Source organism: Dermacentor variabilis, chromosome 3 (genome assembly GCF_050947875.1).
Source record: "Dermacentor variabilis isolate Ectoservices chromosome 3, ASM5094787v1, whole genome shotgun sequence".
Lineage (NCBI taxonomy): Eukaryota > Metazoa > Arthropoda > Arachnida > Ixodida > Ixodidae > Dermacentor > Dermacentor variabilis.
The window spans coordinates 108136690-108160926 of record NC_134570.1 but is presented as its reverse complement, the minus strand read 5'-3'; the positions used below and the strand labels follow the sequence as shown (position 1 = coordinate 108160926).

The 24237-nt window shown below is 43.4% G+C and overlaps 1 protein-coding gene across 2 annotated transcripts; it reads left to right on the top strand.

Annotated features, from left to right (window-relative positions):
• The first annotated feature begins 843 nt into the window (after positions 1-843).
• LOC142576158 (ketosamine-3-kinase-like) lies at positions 844-22633 on the top strand. 2 transcript variants are annotated; one of them, XM_075686128.1, is made up of 8 exons: positions 844-1161; positions 1492-1642; positions 1745-1828; positions 2772-2872; positions 2951-3101; positions 9261-9456; positions 11215-11389; positions 19597-22633. In XM_075686128.1, the coding sequence occupies exons 2-8, from the start codon at positions 1502-1504 to the stop codon at positions 19658-19660; spliced, it is 912 nt and encodes a 303-aa protein (XP_075542243.1). In that variant the 5' UTR covers positions 844-1161; positions 1492-1501; the 3' UTR covers positions 19661-22633. The 2 variants fall into 2 exon arrangements, with proteins under 2 accessions (XP_075542243.1, XP_075542244.1); XM_075686129.1 differs by lacking the exon at positions 844-1161 and adding an exon at positions 1225-1241.
• Positions 22634-24237: the final 1604 nt, after the last annotated feature.

The following is a 24237-nucleotide window of genomic DNA, read 5'->3' as shown; positions in this document are numbered from 1 at the left end:
TTGTTACTCTTCTTGTAGGAGTGGTGAGGTAACAAGAAAGGAATATGAGAAGTGTCTTTTCACTTTCACCTGAGGGCAATGTTAGTCGCTGGTGCTGCCTATGTCATCCACTAAGGTATTAAGCTGAAAACCAGTAGATGGCCGATTTGATGCTGAGATAAGCATAGGTGCAGGTTTCAGTACCATTACAATTAAATGAGATACCTTGAATACAAATTGTGTAGCATGTCTTCGAAAACAGGCCTTAATTGCTAGCTAACCTTTGGACGCAGATCGGCACCAATGCAGGTGGTTGTAACGGAATAAACACTGTGAAAGTGTTATGAAGTACACTTTTGTTCCAGCTGTCGCATACATCCAGAAGCAGCGCCAGGATTTCTTTTTTTTTTTTTTTTTGGGGGGGGGGCACCATGGTTCTCCATTTTTGATGGGAGTAGCACTCCATGGACATGGCACTATGTAATTGTAGAAATGGGGTGGGGGGGGGGGGATTGCAGGACGAATGTATAATACCGGGGGATAGGCAGCCTACAGCTCATTCGCGGCCACTTCTCACGGTGGCTCCGTCGTTTTACGTTGACATTTTCGTGGCCTGTCCTGCAGCGCCGGTTCATGCTCACCTGCATGGTTTGGGTTCGAGTAAAGCACAGGTGGACGGTGCAAAACTTTTCGTCTTTTTCAATGAACCTTTGCACAGCTGCTGAGAGGCCGCGTCGCGAGCGATTCTCGTGTACCAGTCTGGCATTCAGTAGGACGTCGTCGTAAACAGCGTACCGTTGTTTCCCCGCCTTCCAGCGGTTTATTTTCGTGACCTACGTGCGCGCTCCCGAAACGGAACGCCGCCGGTGGCACATGATGGTCGCGCGCGCGCACCGCACATCGCCCCTGCGGCGGTATGCGCTCCACGGTATGCGGCGGATGGACACACCACTACGAAGATGCGACGCGGTGACGCCAGCGACGCGTTGAAACGTTGCCTTGTTTTGGTCGTTTTGATATGTTATCCAATTGTTGCTTAATATAATTGGATCACCACGCCAGCTACGGAGCGTCCGCAGTACATGCTCTCTGCCGCAGCGACGTGCCGAGAAGCCACTCGACTGAGCAGCAGCAGGTGCTCTTTTTCTCCGAAAGCCGCTGAAGCAGCCGACGACATCCTAGGTAGCGCGCGCCAGTGCAATTAGTTGGTTGCACCTACTTCGATTGTCCCTCTTTTATTCACCTGTCGCCTCGCAACTTCGGTACTGGCTGCGGTTATTGTGTCTATTCCTCTATCTGACACTTGCGCGAGACACTGAGGTTCATGTTTTCCAGTCGCACTGAGCAGCCGCCGCGCGGTTGTTGACACCGCGACAACAGTAGTGCTCCTTGAGTGCTCGTTCGCTTTCGGATTCGGCGACAACGATGCGCGAGATTGCACGGGAGGAGACTTGTTGTTCCCGCGCTATATTTAGGCTGCTCGCCTCATGTCGCCCATTCGTGTCGTTCTAGGCCGGCTACGATGGAGGCGAGGATTAAGGAAGCGTTGAAAACGACGAAACTCCGCGCTACCGGCCGCGGAGGCAGTGGCTGCATCAATGAAGGCGAAGCTTTCGAAACCGATGACGGCGAAGTGTTTATTAAGAGAAATTCGAAATCGCAGGTGAGTTGCATGTTGTTTCGAGCGAGAAGATTGATCGATGGAACCGTCTGGCGATACGCGAAGTGTACTAATTCGCGGCATGCGGGTGCGTTTCTTCTTCAGGCACGGACGATGTTTGATGGCGAGTTCGCGGCCTTGAAGGCTATACTGGAGACCGAGACCGTGAGAGTCCCGAAGCCGTACGTGGTAAGTATTTGAGCCAACTGTTGCTCTGTGTGTAGCAGTACCTTTATTTAACGACTCTTAATTTTCTATTAAACTAGCAGCTAGGTATTCCACAAAAGCTACGGCAGTTGTGCGATTAACGAAAACCTGCGGCACTCAATTCCTTGCAATTCATTGCACGGTTTTTGTATTGGCAGTAAGTTCTGTGCACTGTCTGTCTAGCTAGGAGTCAAGGTGACATTCGTAGATTTTTAGCGACTTTCGCGTACACAGGTTCTGTTTTGCTCAATTCAGTGGCGAAGAAATGCGTGTAAACTCAACTTTCGAATTCAGTGTATACACAAAACTCTATTTGCAGAGACGTGCACATATGCGTATATGTTCTCGCTATTTTATTTCATTCTCTTTACTTTGGGAACACAAAGTGCATTTTCCAGGCATGTGCGCATGCCGTCTGTTGCTGAACAAAGTGCCACTGAAATAAATCCGTTTCTGTTGCTGCGCCTGTGGAGGTGCATGCTGACAAACTTAAAACTTTGCACCTAAGAGTATTTCTAAGGTTCTCCATCATGAGGGCTGGTGTATGCGTGCTCATTATAAACTGCACAACTATAGTTCAAAAAGTTAGCAATTATTGTGTACCCTTTCTCGTTTCTGTAAATAAACAGTTAGCTGAATTAAGATTCTGTTGCTGCGTAATTAGTGTCTTCAAGAACACTAAACAACAACAATGCAAATTGGTTTCTCCTTTCGTCTTGTGCCTTTGCCAAGGGTTGCCTCCTGTTTACAATTTACGACAGTCAAGCCACTGACTGACACCTCCCTGTCACTTGTTTTGGCTATGTATTGCGGGTGCCGGCAGCATTCGTGCATCGTATTCCAAGTAGCTGAGGAAAGGGAGGAGGATAGCCTTACCAGCAGCTTGTCAGGGCCTTCACTTCCACTGACAAATGCCCTTGCGTAGGTGGTTGACAACCCCTCTGGTGGTGCTGCCCTGGTTATGGAGTGCGTGCGGATGCGCCAATTGAGTCGCCACTCCGAGCTCCTGGGAAAGCAGCTGGCAAGGTGCCCATCTGCAGCTCTGATGTGTGCCGCGACGCGTGACTAATTGACGCGCTGCCACCTGTCAAACTCTTCTTGCAGCATGCATTTGCACAACAGTCGCAAACGGGACGAGGGCAGCTCAGTGCATGGCTCCCGAAATGAGTCTGGCTACGTGGACCAGTTTGGCTTTGGGATCACCACCTGCTGTGGGTACCTGCCGCTGGATAATAGCTGGCATGATGACTGGTTGGTAAGTTGCTGCAGTATCTCCTTGACGATATATTTGAATGTGGTGTACAGTCCAAGAGGGAGCAAACCTAAGGAAAGGAAGTTTCACCATAGGGGACTTTGAATAGCTGTTCTGTCTTTAGGTAAAAGAATAAAGTGATTAAAACAGATGAAGCTGCATATTGCTCACCTGTGCTGGTGGTATCGTCATGACATATAGGTCCACGGCCTGGTGTCTGGTAGGAACCTTGCATACCTAATTTTATCTCGTTATGTACTGTATTTGGTATGCAACAGAGAGTTACAATCCACTTATACATAGCTGTTGTTTAAATGTCTTTAGTCACCTTATTGTCCTTTGCAGCAGCTACAATGAGTTGATTTTGGAAAGAGGGAGGGTAAAAAGAAAGCCCGGAAGAGAGTGGCTTCAGGACATTAGCTCTCAAGATATGTATTATACCCAGCTGCTCAACAGTGTGCACATAAAAGTACCCATTTACTGTTTTCTCCTGTATATGCAAGGGTCATAAATATATCTTCTCTGGCGACAATGAATTTAGTATAACTGCAAGCAATCCAGAGAACAAATATTTTGTAAATTGGACATTCAGTGTTCCAAAATTTCAGTGCTGGAAAAAATAATAATAGATTGTTGATAGAAAGAAGGCTGTTCATTAGATTAATTAAAACCATAGTTGTGGCCTGAAAAAAAAAGAGGGGGGGTCAGAATGCTAGTTTTCCCAACCACACGAGGACATTGGGATTCGAACATTAATATAATGTTGCATGCAACACTAAAATTGACCTTCATTGCATCCTATATTTCTTATAAGCATATACAGGGTTTGCCCGTAATGTAATAAGGCAGCCTGTCACATGGTGCTGCTGTTGCCATGCAGTAGTGTGCTCCCCGGAGGCAGCATTTGTGTTGGGGGTTCTAAGGTAAGTAACGCACCAGGCAGCCATTACGTCTGAGTTCTTGCACAGTGAAGATCTGAGGTGGTGCAAAAGCTGTTTTCGAGTTTTTGTCATGACCGAAAATGTCAAAAATGGAGCATTCACTGGAGCAGCGGTAAGCGTTTAAATTTTGCTTTCACTTGGGCAAAACCGCTTCCAAAATGCTTGCCTTGGATAAGGAGGCTAACAATGATGATGTCCTATCAAGGACCCACGTTTTCTGGTGGTTTAGTGAGTTCAAGAACAGATGGGAGACTGTTGATGACATGGAGCCATCTCGACGCCCTTCAATGAGTAGTTTGGATGAAAATGTTGCCAAATTAAAAAAATATTCTGGACTATAAGATTAATCGTCGAATACAAAATTATTTCTGAAAATTTGAACATGCGGAAGGTTTATTTAAAATTGGTGTGTGTGTGTGTGTGTGTGCGTGCGTGCGTGTGTGCGTGTGTGTGTGCGTGTGTGCGTGCGTGCGTGCGTGCGTGCGTGCGTGCGTGTGTGTGTGTGTGTGTGTGTGTGTGTGTGTGTGTGTGTGTGTGTGTGTGTGTGTGTGTGTGTGTGTGTGTGTGTGTGTGTGTGTGTGAAAACTATTATTGAAATGAGGTCCGGAGGCTCGACTTTTTGTGCCAAAAGGGCTGAGTGATGAATGAAATCAGCGACGTGTTGACGTTTCCCGTGAGGTGTTGGTGCTGTTAGAAAGTGAATGGGACTTTTTAGATGGTGTAATAACAGGCAACGAATTAGGGGTGTTCTAGTACGACCCCAAAACCAAGTGCCAAAGTTCGAAGTGGCACACCTAACTCTCCAAGCCTAAAGAAAGTGAGAACATCAAAATCCAAGGTAAAGACAATGTTAATTGTCTTTTTTGAGAAGTGTGGGGTGGTCCACAAAGAATTTGTGCCTTCGCGACAAACCGTCAATGCCATGTTCTATAAAGAAGTCCTTGAGTGCCTTCACAGAGCTGTCAAGCGGAAACAACTGGAAATTGCCAATAGCTGGAAGCTCCACTATGACAATGCTCCAGCCCACACTGCCTTCGTTGTGACCACTTACCTGGCCTGAATAGAGGCTGCAACTTCACCGCAACCACCGTGCAGTCCCGATGCAAGTGTGGCAGACTTGTTTCTGTTCCCAGAGCTCAAGACAAGATTGAAAGGTTACCGTTTTGACGATGTTCCTACCATCCAACAGGCTGTCACAGAGTCTCCGAAAGAGGTTACGGCAGCTGACTTCTAGGGAGCCTTTGCAGCATGGCAGGGAGATACGATATCTCCAATGCTATTCACAGCTTGTTTACAGGAGGTATTCAGAGACCTGGATTGGGAAGAATTGGGGATAAAAGTTAATGGAGAATACCTTAGTAAATTGCGATTCGCTGATGATATTGCCTTGCTTAGTAACTCAGGGGACAAATTGCAATGCATGCTCACTGACCTGGAGAGGCAAAGCAGAAGAGTGGGTCTAAAAATTAATCTGCAGAAAACTAAAGTAATGCTTAACAGTCTCGGAAGAGAACAGCAATTTACAATAGGCAGCGAGGCACTGGAAGTCGTAAGGGAATACATCTACTTAGGGCAGGTAGTGACGGCGGATCCGGATCATGAGACGGAAATAATCAGAAGAATAAGAATGGGCTAGGGTGCGTTTGGCAGGCATTCTCAGATCATGAACAGCAGGTTTGCCATTATCCCTCAAGAGAAAAGTATATAATAGCTGTGTCTTACCAGTACTCACATACGGGGCAGAAACCTGGAGGCTTACGAAAAGGGTTCTACTCAAATTGAGGACGACGCAACGAGCTATGGAAAGAAGAATGATAGGTGTAACATTAAGGGATAAGAAAAGAGCAGATTGGGTGAGGGAACAAACGCGAGTTAATGACATCTTAGTTGAAATCAAGAAAAAGAAATGGGCATGGGCAGGACATGTAATGAGGAGGGAATATAACCGATGGTCATTAAGGGTTACGGACTGGATCCCAAGGGAAGGGAAGCGTAGCAGGGGGCGGCAGAAAGTTAGGTGGGCGGATGAGATTAAGAAGTTTGCAGGCAAGGCATGGCCACAATTAGTACATGACCGGGGTTGTTGGAGAAGTATAGGAGAGGCTTTTGCCCTGCAGTGGGCGTAACCAGGCTGATGATGATGATGATGATGATGATGATGATGAATCGCATTGGCAGCGATTTATCGATGCCAAAGAAGACTATTTTGAAGAATTTTAATAATATGTACCAATCTCATCAATAAATTATTTTTACCAGACCCAGTCTCATTACTTTACAGACGAACCCAGTATGTTTGTTACATGCTGATATTGGTCAGATGCATTTTATATTTGTACCTTTGTTATGTCCCATATTTCGTTATGTTGTGGCTCGGCTATATTCTGTCTCTTAGAATGAGCACACATACTGTAGATAACAATTCCCTGAAATATGTGTGTGACCAGCTAAAGTTTTAGGACTTACACAAGATGCGGTGCTAAAACCAAATTAAGTGAACAAGCACCTATAAGAAGTATTTTGTCCTTAATCATTTTGTCCTGCACGGTGTTTCTAGAGCTGCAAAATACTCATTAGTGCATACATAGATCACACTTATGCAGCTGATATCAAAATTTATAAATTCTGTATGGTGCTTGACTTTTGTGGTCGAAGTCAAAAGAGACTGTGGATGTTGTTTTCATCACTGGGCGCACTATTCCTACCAATAAATGATTAAGGCATTGACAAGAAGTCGACATATCATTGAGACAAATGCATGATCACTCTGTACACATGTACATTTTGTGGAACTGGAAAGCATTTGTGCCTTGAGCACTCCATGCTCAATAAGTGATAAGAGAAGATTCACTACAAAATGGTCATTGTTTTCTTATTGCACGTATGTTAAGCATTGAAGTCCATCTTGACTTAGAATAAGCCAGTTAATCCATGAATCTCTAACACACGACCCTTAAGGCACATACTCCTAATGCTCATTGTACAAATTACACTTCCTGCTATACCACTGGCTCATTTCCACTCAAACTTTGCACAGGGAAAGCATGTAGCAGTAGATTCAGTTTAAAGTTGGAAGCCACACACACAAAAAAACTTATATCAGAAGCCAGGATTGAAATAACTTTTTTTTCCCTGAATAAGCATGTCTTATTTAACTTAACTTTTTTAAGTGCAACAAATGGTCAGTTTTCTTTTTTGGCAACTACTAATGTGTTAAAAGTGCTAGTCGCACCAGCAATGACAAATAACTAATGAATTGAGTAAAGCTTAGATGATTATGTAGCTAAGTGGGGGACTTATGCAGTCAACTAGGATAAATGCAATGTGATAAATATTAAGGAAGTAATGTTTGAAAGACTGTGCAAAGTGAAATAAATTGCCCATTTGGAACTAATTTATTTGCAAAATGAGCTGTAAATTCAAAAATATTGCATCAATTTCTTTTATCCTAGTTTGCTACACACATCTCTGTGTGAGGAATGACTGTGCAAAGTTTAATTTCAAAATATTCAGAAAAATGTTATCGAGGTTTATGTAACAGGAGGTGGAGCAAAATCTTGGTTTGAGAAAAATGTACAGAAACGTTTCAAACAATTTCAAAGAGGTCAAAAGCTACACCTAGAGACCAGGTTCATAGCAGGGGTCCCCATGAGATGCACTAGAGTTTCCTTTTGTTCGTGTGGGCTGTTCGTCGACAACATAAAATGAAAAAAAAAATATTTTGTATACAGTCAACGTGCGATTTTTCGGACCCCCCAGGGGTCGCGAAAACGTCCGAAAAAAACGGGAAATCCGAAAAAAATTAATGCTCGCATTTTACTGCCCCTACGGGCTCAAATCGCCACAGGCATGTCAGCAATAGTTCTAAAGGCCTGCCAGTATAGTTATTAGCCGTATCGATGCTCGTACTAGGATATGAGATCGTACTATGATATGAGATCGATGCTCGTACTATGATATGAGATGGCAGGTTCCTGCGTGTATAATTAAGGAAAACATACCTTGGCCCGTGACTGTTGCCCATTCCCCCACTTGATATGCTTCGCTGCAATACATCGCGTATGCTTCACCGCGTAACAGTGTTGTATTAAGGCGAAGCTGACTTTCGGGAACCGGTTTCATGCAGCGCGCCATGCTTTCCGAGCTTCAAATATTGGCGAGGATTACAAAGGCGGAGTCGGCGCCATTACTAACAGCGGCGAATTGTTTTAATGAAATACATGCCACCGAAGAGTAAGAAGCTTGGTAGCGAACGTGGAAGTAGCTAGGCCTAGCGCTGCCGTGGTGACTCCCAGCGTATGTGCGTGTGAAAGCGCCGGTTCGAGGCGGCGAGATAATCAAAATGGCGGCGGTGGTGGCTTCGGTTAATGCTGTTTCAGACCTGTGTGACTGCAGTTCTGTTAATAAGCCCGGAATAACGGATAGAGAAGGTTTTTCGCGTCTGAAATTTCAGACGTTTTTATACATTGACTCTATGGTGGTACGTGGCGGTGCGGCGAAGGCGTCCGAATTATCGGGCATGTCCGAAAAATCTGGCGTCCGGAAAATCTATCGTCGACTGTATGTATATAAAAGAAATAGCACTAATTTCTGGGACCAATGCAATGTAGTTTTGATCTCACAATACGAGGATCTGGGTTGTAAAACTCTGTAACTCCCAAACTAATGATGATAGGAAGATAATTTTTTGGAACATGTTCCTAAATGTTTGCACATGCATAAAATGTAAAAAAAAATTATGCAAGAAAATTGACTTTTGAATGTGGCCTCCCACCTTAATGCCACTTTTACAAGCATTACATGAAACAAATTATGTTCTGGCGTTTGATGTGCCAAAACCAAAATATGATTGAGGCAGGACATAGTAAGGCACTCTGGGTTAATTTTGACCACATGGGTATCTGTAATGTGCACCTGAATTTAAGTAGACAAGCATTTTTGCATTTTGCCCCCATCAAAATGCATGTGTGGCGCCAGGATCGAACCTGCGACCAGCACAACACCACAGCCACTGGGCCACTGTGGTGGGTGTGAGCATTAATACTTAAGTAAACAAAATACGAAGTTATTACAGTAATTCGGAAAATGCACAGGGCACTTTTGTCCATTTTTTTTGGGCCTTCGCCGGTTCACCTAGAGGCGTAAAACTTGTCCTGGCATTCTTTCTTTTTTTTTGTGTGTGTGGTGCTGGTGATCACTTCCTTGTGTTGGCCCTGTGCAGGAATTCTATTGCCGGCAGCGCATTGACGCCCAGGTGAGAATGGCTCAAGAGAAGTACCATGACCGTGAGGCACCTGAACTGTGGTCTCAGCTAGTCCACAAGGTGCCGTCATTCTTTGAGGGCCTGGAAATTGAGCCCGCCCTCATTCACGGTGACCTCTGGGGTGGAAATGTGGCCGAATACGAGGATGGACCGAGTAAGCCTATATTGCTAGTATTCTAGTTAACCAGATTAGATCTGTCACGCTGTCAACAGGTGGCCTTTTCTCCCAGTTCGATCCTTTCACGACCTGTACAAAAGGGGGCCCAAAAGTAATTATTTGTATAGTTAATTTGCATATTTCTTCAAACATTTCAAAACATTAATCACCTTTAAGTGAGCTCTCCCAATGCACTTAATCTGTCCTGCCACTTTATATATCATTCAAAACTGTTCTGGAACACTCACAAACTGGCGACACTTTCTTGGATTATCACTTTTGGTGATACTATACTATACTACTCTGTAACTTTTACGTGACGTAGTACATGGCGCATTGTAGATTCGAGCGGTTTTGCTCAGCTAGCCAATCAATGTGCACTGAAAGTGACATCGCCGAGAGTGACTACCCGAGAATACATCCCCTGATAACCCTCGGTACCTCCATCCCTTTCCTCATTATGTTTCCATTGTATCTGTGTCCTGATCACGTCATACATACAAGGCTAGCACTATGTAATAAATAAAAACAAACAAAATACCCTCTGCATCTTCAAAACACTTTTTCCTTTAAGGTGTTGTCTCAGTTTTGAAAATAGGAAATTGTCTAGAGCAACAGGAAATAGACGCAGTGAGATAAGGCAGCATTGCCGTCCCATTTGGACAAGAAAGCGCTGCCTGCTCAGTGCTGTATAGGTAGGAGCATTATCGAGGTGCAACGGCCACTCTGCCAAGTTCTACAGATCAGGGCGTTTCCTTTTAACTGCATTACGCAACCATTTGACCACTTCAACATAAATGTACTGATTGACTGTCTGACCTTACGGCACAAACTCAAGTTGAGCAAGCTCTTTAATATCTAAAAAAAATTTCGCTTGAGAGAATAGAACTTGATATACATTGTTCTTTGACATCTGACATTGCAAGGCTCACACAGGTGGCAATAGAGGTCGAAAGAAAGCGACATAGTAAGTACTAAAAACTTTGCGCAAGGGAACTGCTTGGCCAACTGATTGATAGTGTAGTACTCTCACCATACATCAATATTGAATTGAATTATTTAATTATGTGCTTAAAAACAGCATACAGTAAGCTTTCTAATTTGGTGCACAGTGAAGAAAGAAAGACACAAATTGAAATCATGAACAAAATACTTATAACTTGGAAAAATAATCCAATAGCATAATCAAATATAGAGGTGTCATTTATGAAAATATTAGCATTGTCATTGTTACTGACGGAGTTAAATAAACATTGCAAACAGATTATTAAATGCTTTTATGCCTCAGTAAAAAATTATCGTTACTTTGGGTCCTCTGTAATATTTACCATGAGTGAATGACTGATTGTTAGTATTCAGGACATCCATGCTTGTTATTACTTTGTGATCACTGAGCTGTACCAGCCGTCTACATTTTTTTCTCTCCTTCTGTTTAGTACTGTATTTCTGAATTACAGCTTGTTAAGCCCGTGCACAAGATCACTAAAGGAAATGTTTTAACCTGTGTTTGTTTGTGTGTCCAAGCAGTGTGCATTCAGTGATAATATGCTTGTTTCAGTCATAGCTTAAGAACATTTATGCCCTATTGCAGTGCAACTATTGGTTATTATTGTGGCACCTACATAACAATCTGTAGATGTTTCAAAACTTATTTACAGCTTGCTTTATTCACCATATCTGTGTGTCTCGTTTAAGTAAGCTAAAAGAAAAAAAGATTGGTTTGCAAAAATGTTGCACATCTTTATTTTTTTGCAGTTATATTTGACCCAGCATCATACTATGGACATGCTGAGTTTGAGCTGTCCATAGCAAAACTGTTTGGCGGCTTTGATGCCAAATTCTACTCGGCCTACTTCAAGGTTATACCCAAGGCGCCAGGCTTCGAAAAAAGGCTTGACTTCTACCATCTCTTCCACTACCTCAACCACTGGTAGGTGACTTCATTTGCCTTTTACGTTCACATTGATCTCCGCACAAGAAATACCAGAGGGGAAGAGTCGTGTTAAACAGGGGGCCCCAGACTTATGTTGGTCATTGGGCTGCATGTTTTAGACAGCTTCTTGCAGGTGGCACTTCCAAAGAAGGCGTGCACAAAATTGCCAGATTCTTCTGTAAATAATGTCATTGAGATGCAGTATCCTCAGCAAACCTGTGGTACACACACATCAGCATGCTTCCCAGGCTTCATGAATGTTGAAAACTGGTGATATAAAATGTCACAGGTCCACATTGTGCATGTAGTGCATAAGTTACTTGTAGAAGTTTTTGGTCACGAGTCAACGTCACTATTTTTCAGGTTAGTCTCTTCATTTTTGGGCTTAACTATAGGAACCATAGATGTAGAAACTGAACTCAGTGGGACGCAGCATCTTGGGACGTTGAAGGACACTTTCCAGAAACACTACATCAGCCTACCTGCCTCCCTGTCTCAGTGGCTATGGCTAGAAAGTATAAATTATTGTGCCTAATGTCCCAAAACTGCACAGTGGTTTGCGGTAGTGGAGGGCTTTTGATTAATTTTGGGTTTTCTAACATACACCGAGAGTGGGAATGTTGTTGTGCTTCTTAGTGCGAGGTCGCAGTGTGGCTGTGGTGGCTGCATTTAAATAGGGCATATGCAGAAAACACTTTTTTTACTGAGCGTTGAACATACACTAAAACACACCTGGGGGCCAAATTTTAAATTGTAGCCCTCTACTACGGTGTCTGTCACAGGCCCTGTTTTACTTTTTGTAGGATACATCCACTCAATCAGTTCATTAATCAACTGGTCAACCTATGAAATGATCACTCATCTTAGGTGTCAGAACTTCGTTTGCTTGTCTTTAGTGGAACAAAAAAAAAAAAAAAGCTGTTCCTAGATTTTGCTGAATGTAGGGCACTGCTGCTCCGTGAATGAAGCAGGCACTAAAGCTCAGTGATGCATGTTTGCCATTTCTGTAATCAGTAGTTGACGAAGGATTTGAGTTAAGAATATCGTAATTTGGGAACTGCTGAGAAGAACTATTGAAGTACCATGGCTAATTGGGCACGTCGGTACAATTGCATCTTTACTTACAGCACTGGTGTTATGTGTGTCTGATGCAGGTTCTCATTCAGTTTTGCAGTGGGTCAATGAGGCAGAACCTCAGAACGTCCAATCAAGGACAAAGTCATTTGTTCACACTGACATACACAAGACATTTAATAGACACAGAAAACAAAAATAGGATAGCACAGACTTAATAAAACAGTTAACAGTACGCATCTCGTACTGACATTTTTAGAGGATTGGGAACCAACAGTATGAAACAATGCTAAGTTTTGAGCATGCTGTTCAATCAAATCTAGAGCAGTTCACCGCTGCATCAGCGGTGGAGTGAGGACAGCGGTGGTGATCTCACCAAACCTGTGATGAGGCTGAGCAACTGGTTGGTGATGGCTGGAGCACGGTTGTCCAGCCAGCTGAGGAGACACAGGCATTGCAGCTGGAACCTTGAGAATGGAAGCGGCTGGAGACCAGGACGTCCTGGCTAGGAAGCTGTACATAAGCTCACTCTGGCAGCCTTGCTGCTCACGTTCTGCCTATGAGTGCAGGCATTAATAAGCCTCATGGTAGAAATCCGTGGCCAGCTGAAGTCGCAAAGTGCAGACAGAGGTTGGCAGCTTGCTCCGGTTGGGTGAAGCCTTGGTGGCTTGGGTCCAGCACCAGCCCGGTGGCCAACCTTTTTCCTGTGTTGCTCCTTGGAACTCTGCCACGTCTACCAATACGCTTTGTCTCTTTCTTCGTGGTTCCACATGACTGGTTTTCTACGGTGCTTCGTGTTTTTAACCAATTGACTCGTTGGAGCTCCATAGAATCCCGTGGTTGGCTCTTATTCCTTTTATTTATTTCTTGTGCTGCATTTTCTCGTGCTTGGCACTCTTCGACCGTAATCGTCTTTTACCAAGCACTTAACACACGTCCATATGCCCTTAGCCGTCGTTTTGTCTTTCTTCTTCACTGTAATTCGCCTTGCGCACCTCACTCGTCACACTTTCGTCCTTCCTTGGTCTCTGTCTGTTTTGTTCGCGCTGTAAGTAAAGATGCTATTGAAGTACAGTAGCAGCATTAACCGATGGATGGCGCTGTCCTCCATTTGACAGATTCAAAGGAGAACTTCAAGTTTAGCTGCATTTCTTGCAAAACTGTAATGAGGGAAGTTGTCACAACCTGAAAGTCTCTAACCAGGGGGTATATTGTTCAGATATATCAGATATAACTGCCACTGGACTCATAACTTTCAGTTTGTGTTTATTAGAGACACTTGAGCTCTGGATGGAATGACATAAATGGTGCCACAAATTATGGAAGTAATGTTAGTGAGGGTAATAAAGCAGACACATTGGAAAAAGAGGAAACAGTTACAAATGTGTGTTATAGAAAAAAAGAAAGAAAAGAAAACATGCGAAACCATAAGCAGACTCCAACCATACTGCCTTGTAATACACAAGGCAGTATGGTTGGAGTCTGCTTATGGTTTCGCATGTTTTCTTTTCTTTCTTAAGGTAAGGTGTCATTGCACTTGCACCATGATTATTATTATTATTAAGTTTGCAGGCATGAAAACAAAGCAAATAATTATGTGAAAGAAAATTTTGGCAGCTTCTGCTGAATCGTGCCACCAGATTTTCAGGATGCTGATATGTATGGATGTCCACATGCTATATGTGACTGCTGGTCACGGTGCAATAGCTGGCTGTGATTGCTGGGAGCTTGCTCCAAAAGCTGTTTTACTTTCGACCTTATTTTATGCTCTCTCTGTCCACTATTGGTATGCTTGTAAAAAAAAAATGACAACTAGAAGCTGCCAGATGAAGGAAAACGTTTTTATTTAGTTGTTGCATGTTCCTTCAGCCCATATGATCAGGCCGACACACTCTCTTTGTTTGCAGCAACCAAAATTGTTTTTGCTCAGTGGCCACTTTTGCATTGACAGCAGTTGTGGGCTCTTCATTCACATGGATGTGTCAGGTGCCAGGCATCGGCAGCACTGTCTGTAATAACATGTTCAGCATTTGCAGATTTGCATATGATGCCTGCTAAAGAACTACCACTGTCAGCGAGTGGTATACATTGACATAAGGCCTTTGTGTTGCTGTGAATTAATTACCCCATAATTGTTAGAATGTATGCTTAAGGATTGTGTGCAACACGTCCTATAGCCAGTGCATGTGGTTTACAAAGTCTGTAGAGTATAACTACTGTCTGTCGATAGAGAAAGGACATTCAGCTGCTTGAAGTGTTGGTTCGCGTCACGTCAAATGCCCACATCTCATGGCTAGTGTGGCACACTGCATTGTCTTCCTACAGTCATTAGACTGTATGATTAAAGGGACACTAAAGGCAAATAGTAAATCAAGCTAATGTGATAGAGTAGTGCTTGGGAATCTCCATAAAGTGTAAATACTATTGTTAACAGAGCCTAGGTAATTGAGAAGTTGAGGTAAATGCAGGACACGATTAGAGACATTCAAGTGCTTGCCCGATGATGAAGGCACTCTTCATTTAAACACTGTCACTAGTACTCGACCACTCTTTATAATAACATCATTGTATTGCATTATAAGCCGAAAGAAAGTGTAACTTGTCCAGTGTTGTTTCATTTTTAGAAAAGAGAACTCATTCACATTACCCTTGACAATGATGCGGGCAGTCGAAAGATTTCATGTTTGCTCGACTCTGTGCTGCCCACACTTTCGAGCTTCAGTAGTTTCGTTATTGCGTAGTGCTGCGCTGGTTTTCCTGGCTCATGAAAGTCGCACAAATTGCAAGTAGCAGAAAATTCCACCTCTATGTGATGCTGCAGGATGCATGAATGGTCTACACCACTTGACCAAAAGCAGCTGCAGTGGTGAATCCACCACTCTGTCTTTGCTTGGCTTCTCCATGACCGCATGTTTGTGTATTGTGCAAAAAACTGTACGACCGTCGGTCGGGCACCATTTTACTCATCGACGACACCAAAGGGTGGCGATGGCGTGTGCGTCACCACTCCTCGGTTGGGTGATGGGAGATTTAAATTGCGATAAAGGTGTTCGGACCCTTCAAATGCAATTTTCTCGTAAACTAAGTCTTTTTCTGGCAAGAAACAAGCAATGCGAGGTTTCTGGAATGGTATTTAAACAGTCCACGTGGACTTAATATTTGCCTTTAGTGTCCCTTTAAATGGGCATTGAAATACTTTTTTAACTTGAGAAAACGTTCCCGATCTGTAGACACTGCTGCTATGAACATGCTAGCCAAATATTATGCTGCATGCAGCGCAGTCTCGCATAAAGATTGCTCGCTCTGTCCTGCTGTTGTGGAAGACCCCATTTTATTATGACATGCGCCGTGTTTAGTGATGACATTGCAGCCAGAACAGTGGCCCTAGATGTCAGCCATTTGGTGATGGTTCATCACCAAGAATTACTTGCAAGCAAAAGCTTGCGCACGCATGCTTACACTTCCAGATTTTCTAGGAAAGGGGGAAGCAGCACTTGTCATTCACGAGGATCTGTGTTAGGTGCCAACTTGAAGTGTTACCAGCGACCATAAGCGCGCCACAGAAAAAAAAAAAGTTAAGCGAATGAAATGCATGTATATGTTAAAATATAATAAAGTGAAGCTTTTGTGAAATGATAGATGGGCGCATAACTGTGGTGGGATTGTTAACGAAAACTTCACTTTAAAAGAGAGGACCAGTAGGCAAAGTACGGCTATTGGCACCAGTCCCAGCTGAGAGGCGCTGAAGAGTTGATGGGGAATGGGGAAACCAAGCAGTGTGCTCTGCGTGCCACGTACATCTGCGTCTTGTTCCTTATGTTCGTCCATTAGTCCCGTCAGTGAAACACTAAGCGCAATACAAACATGAGTGCTCTTTATATCTCCTAAATATATATGTCCTATTATTTGTCCCTTTCTTTTTAATTTGGCAGTCTATACTCATTGAAAACTGTCGTCCTTATTGCTTCCAAAGTCTAAAGAAAAATTTTTCAGGGTTTTATTGAAGTGGTCCTGAACTGCATTTCATCGAAATTGAAAAATGCCTTGCTGTAAAAATACCTTGCTGTAAAAAGTACTTCAATGCATTCAGCAGAGGCGGAGTTATTGGCAACTAAAGGTTGTGTATGATATCCCCTTCGCGGTGCTTCCATTCCATCTTCAATGCCTTGCACTGTGAAGGCTACGGTGGAGTGGGGCCTGCCTACAACACTCCACCTACTGAACGTCACAGTGATACGCCGTTGAAATATGACTAGATGTTCATGTAGACGCCACTACTTCTGGTTTTGGCACTTACGACGTGCCAAACTTTAACCAAACACATTTGCAGGGTGTCTACCAACCGGGAAAACCGAGAATTCTCAGGGATTTTGCATTGTCTGGAAATACCAATGGAAAACTCAGGGAATTTGTGCTTATATCGGGGAAAATTAGCTGTAATCTTATTGAAAGGGAACGAAAGTCATGCTAATGCTAGGTCGAGTAAGAGAGAGGCACCGTAGCGAATCGTCTTTGACGCCGTGTCTTCGGCTGAAGGAGTTGCCAGTCAACGACCCATTTTCCAGACATCCGATTTTTGGTACATGCCCGATAATTGGGACTGCTTCGCGGCACCACCCCATAGAGTCAAAGTATAAGAACGTCTGAAATTTCGGATGTAAGAGCCCTTTGCCGTCTAATTATCCAGAATTTTTGCCGTGACCGCAGGTGCAAAACGGCATTAATCAAAACCACCACCGCCGGCTGCCATTTTGATTATCTTGCCGCTTTGAACCGGTGCTCTTGCACGCGTATCCGCTGGTGGCAACGCTAAGCCGAGCTGCTTCGACGTTCGCTGCATTCGGTGCCGTGTTTTTCATTGAAAGAATTCGCCGCTGTCAGCAATGGCACGACTGCCTTTGTGATCCTCGCGATTGGCTTCGAAGGTTGGCAAGCACGGCGCGTTGAATAATGCCGGTTCCCGAAAGTCAGCTTCGCCTCATAACGGCAAGCAATGTTACGCAGTGGAGCATGCGCGAAATATTGCGGTGAAGTTTAAGCATGGGAAGGGGCAATTGTCACGGGACACAGTATGTATTTCTTAATTGTACATGCGTGCACCCGCCGTCTCCTGCCACAGTACAAGCACTGATATGCCTAATAAGTGTACAGGCAGGCCTTCGGTGCTTTTTCGGACGTGTCTGTGGCGATTTGAGCCCTTAAGGGTAGTAAAAGACATGAGTTCATTCTTTCGGACTGCCCGATTTTTCGGACGTTTTCGCAGCCTCTAGGGAGTCCAAAAAATCGGACGTTAGCTGTACAACTGACGAAGAGGATGCTTCAAATGGTCCATGGGGCAGACATGCGGAGGAAGGAGGACAAGAACAGAAAGGGACTGACACATTGGGAATGAATGGGAAAGGAAGGAGCTCGAGCTCAAAAAAGAAGTGTTGGCTGATGCTGAGGTGCAGGTGTCCCTCATCCAAACCAAAATAAACTCTTTAAAGCAGTGAAACACAACACTGAGGCGTTGTGCGAGGGCTGCGTTTATGTCAGGACAGTTGGGGTTGACTTTCCAGCTGCTGAGAGAGATTCTGACTTGTGACAAAGTTCAGGCCTCTTGCCAATGAGCTTGCTATCAGTTGATAGAAATAGCTCATATTTGAAAATATTTGCTTCTGTATGCATCACTTTTTATTCATATTTGAAAATGTTAGACTCGATTTGCAATGTGCTTCGCCATTTTTTTCGAAGATATTTTATTCGCTGTGCATTTTGTTAACGCCTCCCTTCTGTTTTTGAATAAAATAAATAGTACACCTCACTGTTCAAACTGGATTAAGTCTTCTTTTATTTTTTAATGGGCTTACTAGAAAGTGACAGCATTGGGCGACATGGTTTCAGTCCGTCTTGACGTAAAACATGGTTCTGTGTTACTCGGGGAATCTTGCAAAGGCACTCAGGGAAAACCTGCAAAATTCTGGGAATTTGGAAATGTCAGCTTGGTAGACACCCTGGTTGGTTCTCAGTGAGTCATAGTGCGCTCAGCCAGTGAACTCATCGTGGCAACTCACGGGTGCTCTGGTATCTATGCTACATAGCAGACTGCAGCTACATGCAAGTATAGTGCGTATGCGCAGCGTTTCCTTTGTGCACAAAAGGGCTTGAGTGCATGCTCACATTCATTTGCTCCAGTCTGGCTACACGGTGCTGACCGGCTTAGTCCTGCACTACCTTGACCGACGGATAGTAGCCATATGCAACTTGCGCAGTTTGAAGCACAATCAAAAGTTCACTACAAAGCAAAGTCTGCCAAGGTGTCTGACCAGGAGTGGCCAAGAGTGAGCGTGTGCTGGCAAGCATGCATATGGTCTGACCTTAAGTTGCGCTTGGTTCGAGGCTTGTTGAGTGTTCAAACTAGTTGAAATTAGCGAGGCCAGATGCCTATAACGTGGATAAGCAGGGTGGCCAAAGCTCAGTTGCTACGCGGGCTGCCGTGGCGGGGCGTGAGCAGACGATAGTCAGCTTCTTCCGGAAGTACGTAAGTGTTATCGAAATTTGAAAGCAGGCTTTCACTTACTTCAGCCTGTTTATTAAACTGCGTTAGTAAATATGCACAATAACAGTAGGAAGAAGCACACTGATCCAAACACCCTTCTTGGTTAATGTCAGCTATTATCCACTTATGGGAACCTGCTGTATTACGAAATAAAGCAGCCCGAAAAGAGTGAGGAGCAGGCTTCTGTTTAAAAGAAAGTGTTTTAGGAATGCTCTCTGTGTGACTTTGCGTTCCGCTTGCGAGCTCCACGTGTCAAACATGACTGCAAAATTTAAGTGACATGTTCACAGCAGCGTATGTTATCTGTGGACTGTGTTTTTTTCACTAAGTCTGAGGAGTGGTTGAGGACCCCTTTCAGTGTTGTGTACTACACAGTATACTCATTCGAGCCCTGTACTATAAGTATAATGTTCAGGCAAGAAATGAAACCAACAAAATGAAGATTCATTGCAGCAGGTCCTTGGAGGAACTGTGCAAGCTCTCACTGTTGCGGCATTGCACTTTGTTTGAAAGAAAAAAATTTAACATTTTTCTTTTTTTCTATATTGAAGCCTTGCAGTAAATTCAATGTGTAACGGTTCACGTCTCGCAGGAACCATTTTGGTGGTGGCTACCGCAGCTCTTCACTGTCCACAATGAGGCGCCTCCTGAAATAAAAACGAACGTCACTAATGTGGCATCATTTTATGCTGAAGCATCACTGGCGATGCCTGTCACCATCGTTGTTATTGTTGCTGCTGCTGCTACCGCTGCTGTTGTTGTTGTAACTGTTGCAGTGTTGTTGGCCTGCATGGCACCAGTGTTTGTTGAATGTTGCTACCAGTGTCTTTCCGGTGGATGTGTCACAAATGTTTGAACGACTCTGGGTGGCATGCTGAAAACAGAAACTGTAGCGAGGAGCATGTGGACCAAGCAAAGAAGGAATAGGGAGTGCCAGCATGTAGTTTAGTCCTTGCAGTCGTCACTTGCATACTGCTCAGCTTTTATGAATTCGTCGTAAAACGCTAAATTTTTTTAGCTTTGTCATGATTGTGTAATGACATGATAACTTTGCACTTGTTTATTTGCATCCGCTTTAGGAAAGTACTTCTTTCAAAAGAATACAAATGCAGCTGCTGATCGATTTTTCCAGAGCTGGATTTCTCACACCTACTTGGTTATTTGAACGGTTATTTGAGCCCCACCCATTCCATAGAAGCTATGTATAATGGCTACCAAAATGTTGGCCATTGCTATGTGAATATTCCCATTTGTTGATGGCTGGATCACACTAGCTGTGACTGCGGAGCTGAGTACTTGTTAGCAGATATATGTTAACACCGTTTCTGTGTATTTAGTTTGCATATAATGTCTATTTAGTTCACGTATCGGTAAATACATGCAAAAAATGTCAACACGTGAATAACGCAAGATGTCATGAATGCTTACTGTCAGCTTGGTGCTTACAAATACAGGACATGCTGCACCATGATTGTTCCTTTCCACAACATTGCAAAATTCCTTTGAGTTTACATCTTCCTGGTTAATGGTTAGATCTCACATGGAGGTCCATGTTTTGTAGTTGTTTTGCATAATAATGCATTTGCGTTCAATAATTTTGTGTTCACGGAGGCCCCACCCCTCTTATGGCATCTTTCATAGGTGGGTTTTATGGTGTATAACTTTTTTTTTTTTACTTTTTTGTGCGGCTGCACAGTAACATTACATTGGATGTCTAACGGGCACTGGGTGTCGGTGTGAATCGAGTCAAAAAACCAGAGCTGTCAGAACGTCAACTGTGATTTGCCAATATGCACCTATTGCCGATAGACAGCTCACACTATAATTTTTTACTATCATTTCTCTTGCAAATTTGATCGTAAACCACCAATTTTTTATTACCTTTTTGAGTCTTCGATTTGGTCTGCTGGACGGCCCAAGATCCCAAGATGTTGCATATGCCAATGCACATTGATAGAAGGCAAGCACCAGCTGCCTTGAACAACCCTAGACAACAAATCGAAGACACATTTTATTTTTCCGGCCTGAAAAATCCGCCACCCTGCTGGAAGTATATTCTGGAAGTATATGCTGGAAGTACGGTAGTGACTCATGTGGTGCCTAAATTGTGTTGAAAAATTTCTCTCGTGTGGTGTCAGTTCTGAGGTCTAAGTTTAACGAGCACACCTCTCCTTGAATCAGCGCTGCATCCTTCATCTTTCTTTGCTTTGTGTGTGTCCTTCAGTGCATTAACTGCATTTTAGTATTTGATGCTTAATACCAGTAAATGCTATTGGGCCTCCCTCAGACAAAAGCTTAGTTAAAGAAATACTTGGAAAGTTGGTTGATAGGTCTGGAGGTATTTTGAGGCCAAATTTTGTCTTACTGTGCCGAGACAGGAACTACTGGTGCAGGAATTTTGTCTCACTGTTAGTGCAGCTAGCATGTTAATGTGTTACTATGGGATGTTTTGATCTCGAGTGAGTGACTGTTCAAAAATTTGGACAAGGTGAGTTCACACAAGTGCATGGTTGTGTGTGTGCATTCCACTATAAAGCCTCCGAGTTGTTGTTGCAGAGTAGCCGTCCATGCTGAGTAACGTCGAACTTGGTGTCATTTGTGGATGTAACTTCTATTGAGCTGTTCTCACACATCTTACTGATTAAAATTTGTACAGATTGCTGTGCAGCATTATCTTGTGCTCATTACAACATCAATTAATTAGCCTAAATTAGAATTTACGGTACTTATACAATAAAAGTGTAAAGCAAAGACAAAGAAGGAAAAAAATGCTCTCGCGAGGCACATAATTTACACGGCTTCTCAAGTTGCTTGATTTGTTGAGTGATTTCTGGTTGATTGGTATTTACTGGCCAATGTCAAACACCGCACTAGACCATTCTAGGTGATCTTGAATACCTGGTGCCATTGTGTACAAAAGCAGTAGTACTTATCGTGTACTAAAGCTTGTACACTTGGGAGCTTTTTTTTTTGCACTTGCCGAATTGTGCCCATTGCAATCATGAATTGAACCAGCAACAGCAGGTATACTTTTGTACAGCAAACATGAAGTAAACTGCAAAAAAAAAAAAAGCAGCTTTTGTGGAAATGATATCTGGGAGGCACACATCCCCACTACTCAAAATCACACTACGACTGTGTAGCGAATGTTCTTTGTCAACCTCATGCAACTTGCTTTATTTTAAACATTAAGGTGCTAAAAAAATGAAAGCAAGCATTAAAAATTGTAAAAGAATCATTTTTAAAAAACTTTTTGTGTGCACACAAACAGGGGCAGAGAAGAGGAGCAACACAAGGACAAGTGCTCCTCTTATTTGTCCCTGTTTGTTTGTGCAAAAAAAGTTTTTAAAAAATGAATTTGTTCCAACTAGGCTGACTCGCAGTTATGCTTCTGTAAAAGGATACCTGCTGGGAAACTTGGCAGGGATTTCAGGAAGCTACGTAAGGGGTGTAGAAAACGAAGTCTTTCATTGCCTTGCTTTTAGCTCCTATGTACAATGAAATAAAAGAACAAATTTCTGGTGCAGAAAAACAACTGTTGTTAGCATGTACCTGACTATAGTGTACAACTCTGAGACAGAGTATCTTTGTATAAATGTTTCGGCAAAATAAATGTCCCTGTGCACTAACTTGTGTGACCTCTGTACGGCTTATGAGAATGGGCATGAAGCAAGGATGTTCATTTCATTTCATTTTATTTCAGCATTCTTTTTTTTTACAACAACAACAAAAAAGAACACAGCGCTGCCTCAGTGCTCGAATCTACAATTTTTTGTTCACTGAAATTTTTTAGACATTAGCATATCTCTGACACTTGTGTAGTGTGGATGAGTCGGACGACGGCATGGGCCAGCTACCATCTATTTCATGCCCAACCCCAACTCTTACAGCCCTACCACATGTGGCTTCAGCACTGCTGAGACTCATTCACTGTACACTGGTGAGAGTGCACAGCAGTAGTGGCCACCCATGATTCACCGTGCCTGTCCTGTCACTTGGATGACTCGCCATCGAACGACAGCCTCCACACTGCCGACACTTGTAAAGACGACAACTAACAGACCAGAACCAATGCCTGCAGAGCTGTTGGGCTGATCACGATAATGCGAGGCCCAAGGCTCGCCGGTCAGGAGGATGAGCCACCCCGTACAACCACTGCCACCTTTTCTAGTGTCCAGTTAAGTACTCATTCACAACAAGTCGAGTCTTCCACACCACCTCAATAACTACATGATGCCCAGTGCAGTTGTACTGAATGCATCACGGTGACCACATATGCAAAGTCAACTTCCGCATGGCAGAGTACGCCTCGAGTGGTCGCCAGTGTACGCCTTCGTAACCCTTCAGCGGTCATGTCAAACCATCAGGCAAGTTACCATACCACGCGCTTTTCAGTCTCAGTAACGCTCATGCCACCAGGCATGCCATGAGTTTCACCCAAGTACCACAGGTTGCAGACATCCCCGTCAGGGCGATGGAAGCTTTGACGACACATCCACGGGTCACTTTTAAAATGCGTGTCTGCCCCTTTACGTACTTCATGCCATGAGGCCGTGCAACACACGTCTGCAGTGCCATAAAGTAGTTGGTTCTTGCATTTTAACATGGCAGCACGTTTTTCTTGCTCTACACGGGATTAAATTTGAGTATGCTTGATTGCAGCATTACTTCATAATAACGTGGCACCATAGTGCTGTCTTCGTTCTGCCATCGCGGCAGTCAACACAAATTTTTGTTTTATTTTTAAAAGTACACACGGATGCTAATGGGCTGACAAGACTGCCATTTTAAACCTTCATTGTGCTATAATTCATGAACACACATGCACCAAAGAATCCTGCTTATTTGTTTATAACGCTCCACTCAAGCTTTTGATAAAGCGTACGTACTTCATAATGGGTAGTATAATGACAGACACTTGCTAATGTAGCAAATACTGGGATGCGAACATTGTATTATATTAATGGGGAAAAAGGCTGTTCATTATTTGAAAACAATTAGACATTTGATATTCAATTCGATTCGCGGTTGGCAGTATTCAATTTGGTCTCAAAATTGACTACTAATCAGGCACCCGTAATAAATGGCATAGAGATTACATTGCGGGAGGCACTTCTATTACCCAACCTAAAATAACCCTTTAAAAACAAATCACTTCAACCAATATTTAAAAAAAAAACAAAAAAAAAAACAAAGAGGCTTCTGTATACCTCTCGATGATGAAAACTGCATC

Coding starts and splice junctions, on each gene's coding strand:
- LOC142576158 (XM_075686128.1), top strand. CDS start 1,502: ATGGAGGCGAGGATTAAGGAAGCGTTGAAAACGACGAAACTCCGCGCT. Junction 2,873..2,950: donor CTGGGAAAGCAGCTGGCAAG/GTGCCCATCTGC, acceptor CTCTTCTTGCAG/CATGCATTTGCACAACAGTC. Junction 11,390..19,596: donor TTCCACTACCTCAACCACTG/GTAGGTGACTTC, acceptor CACGTCTCGCAG/GAACCATTTTGGTGGTGGCT.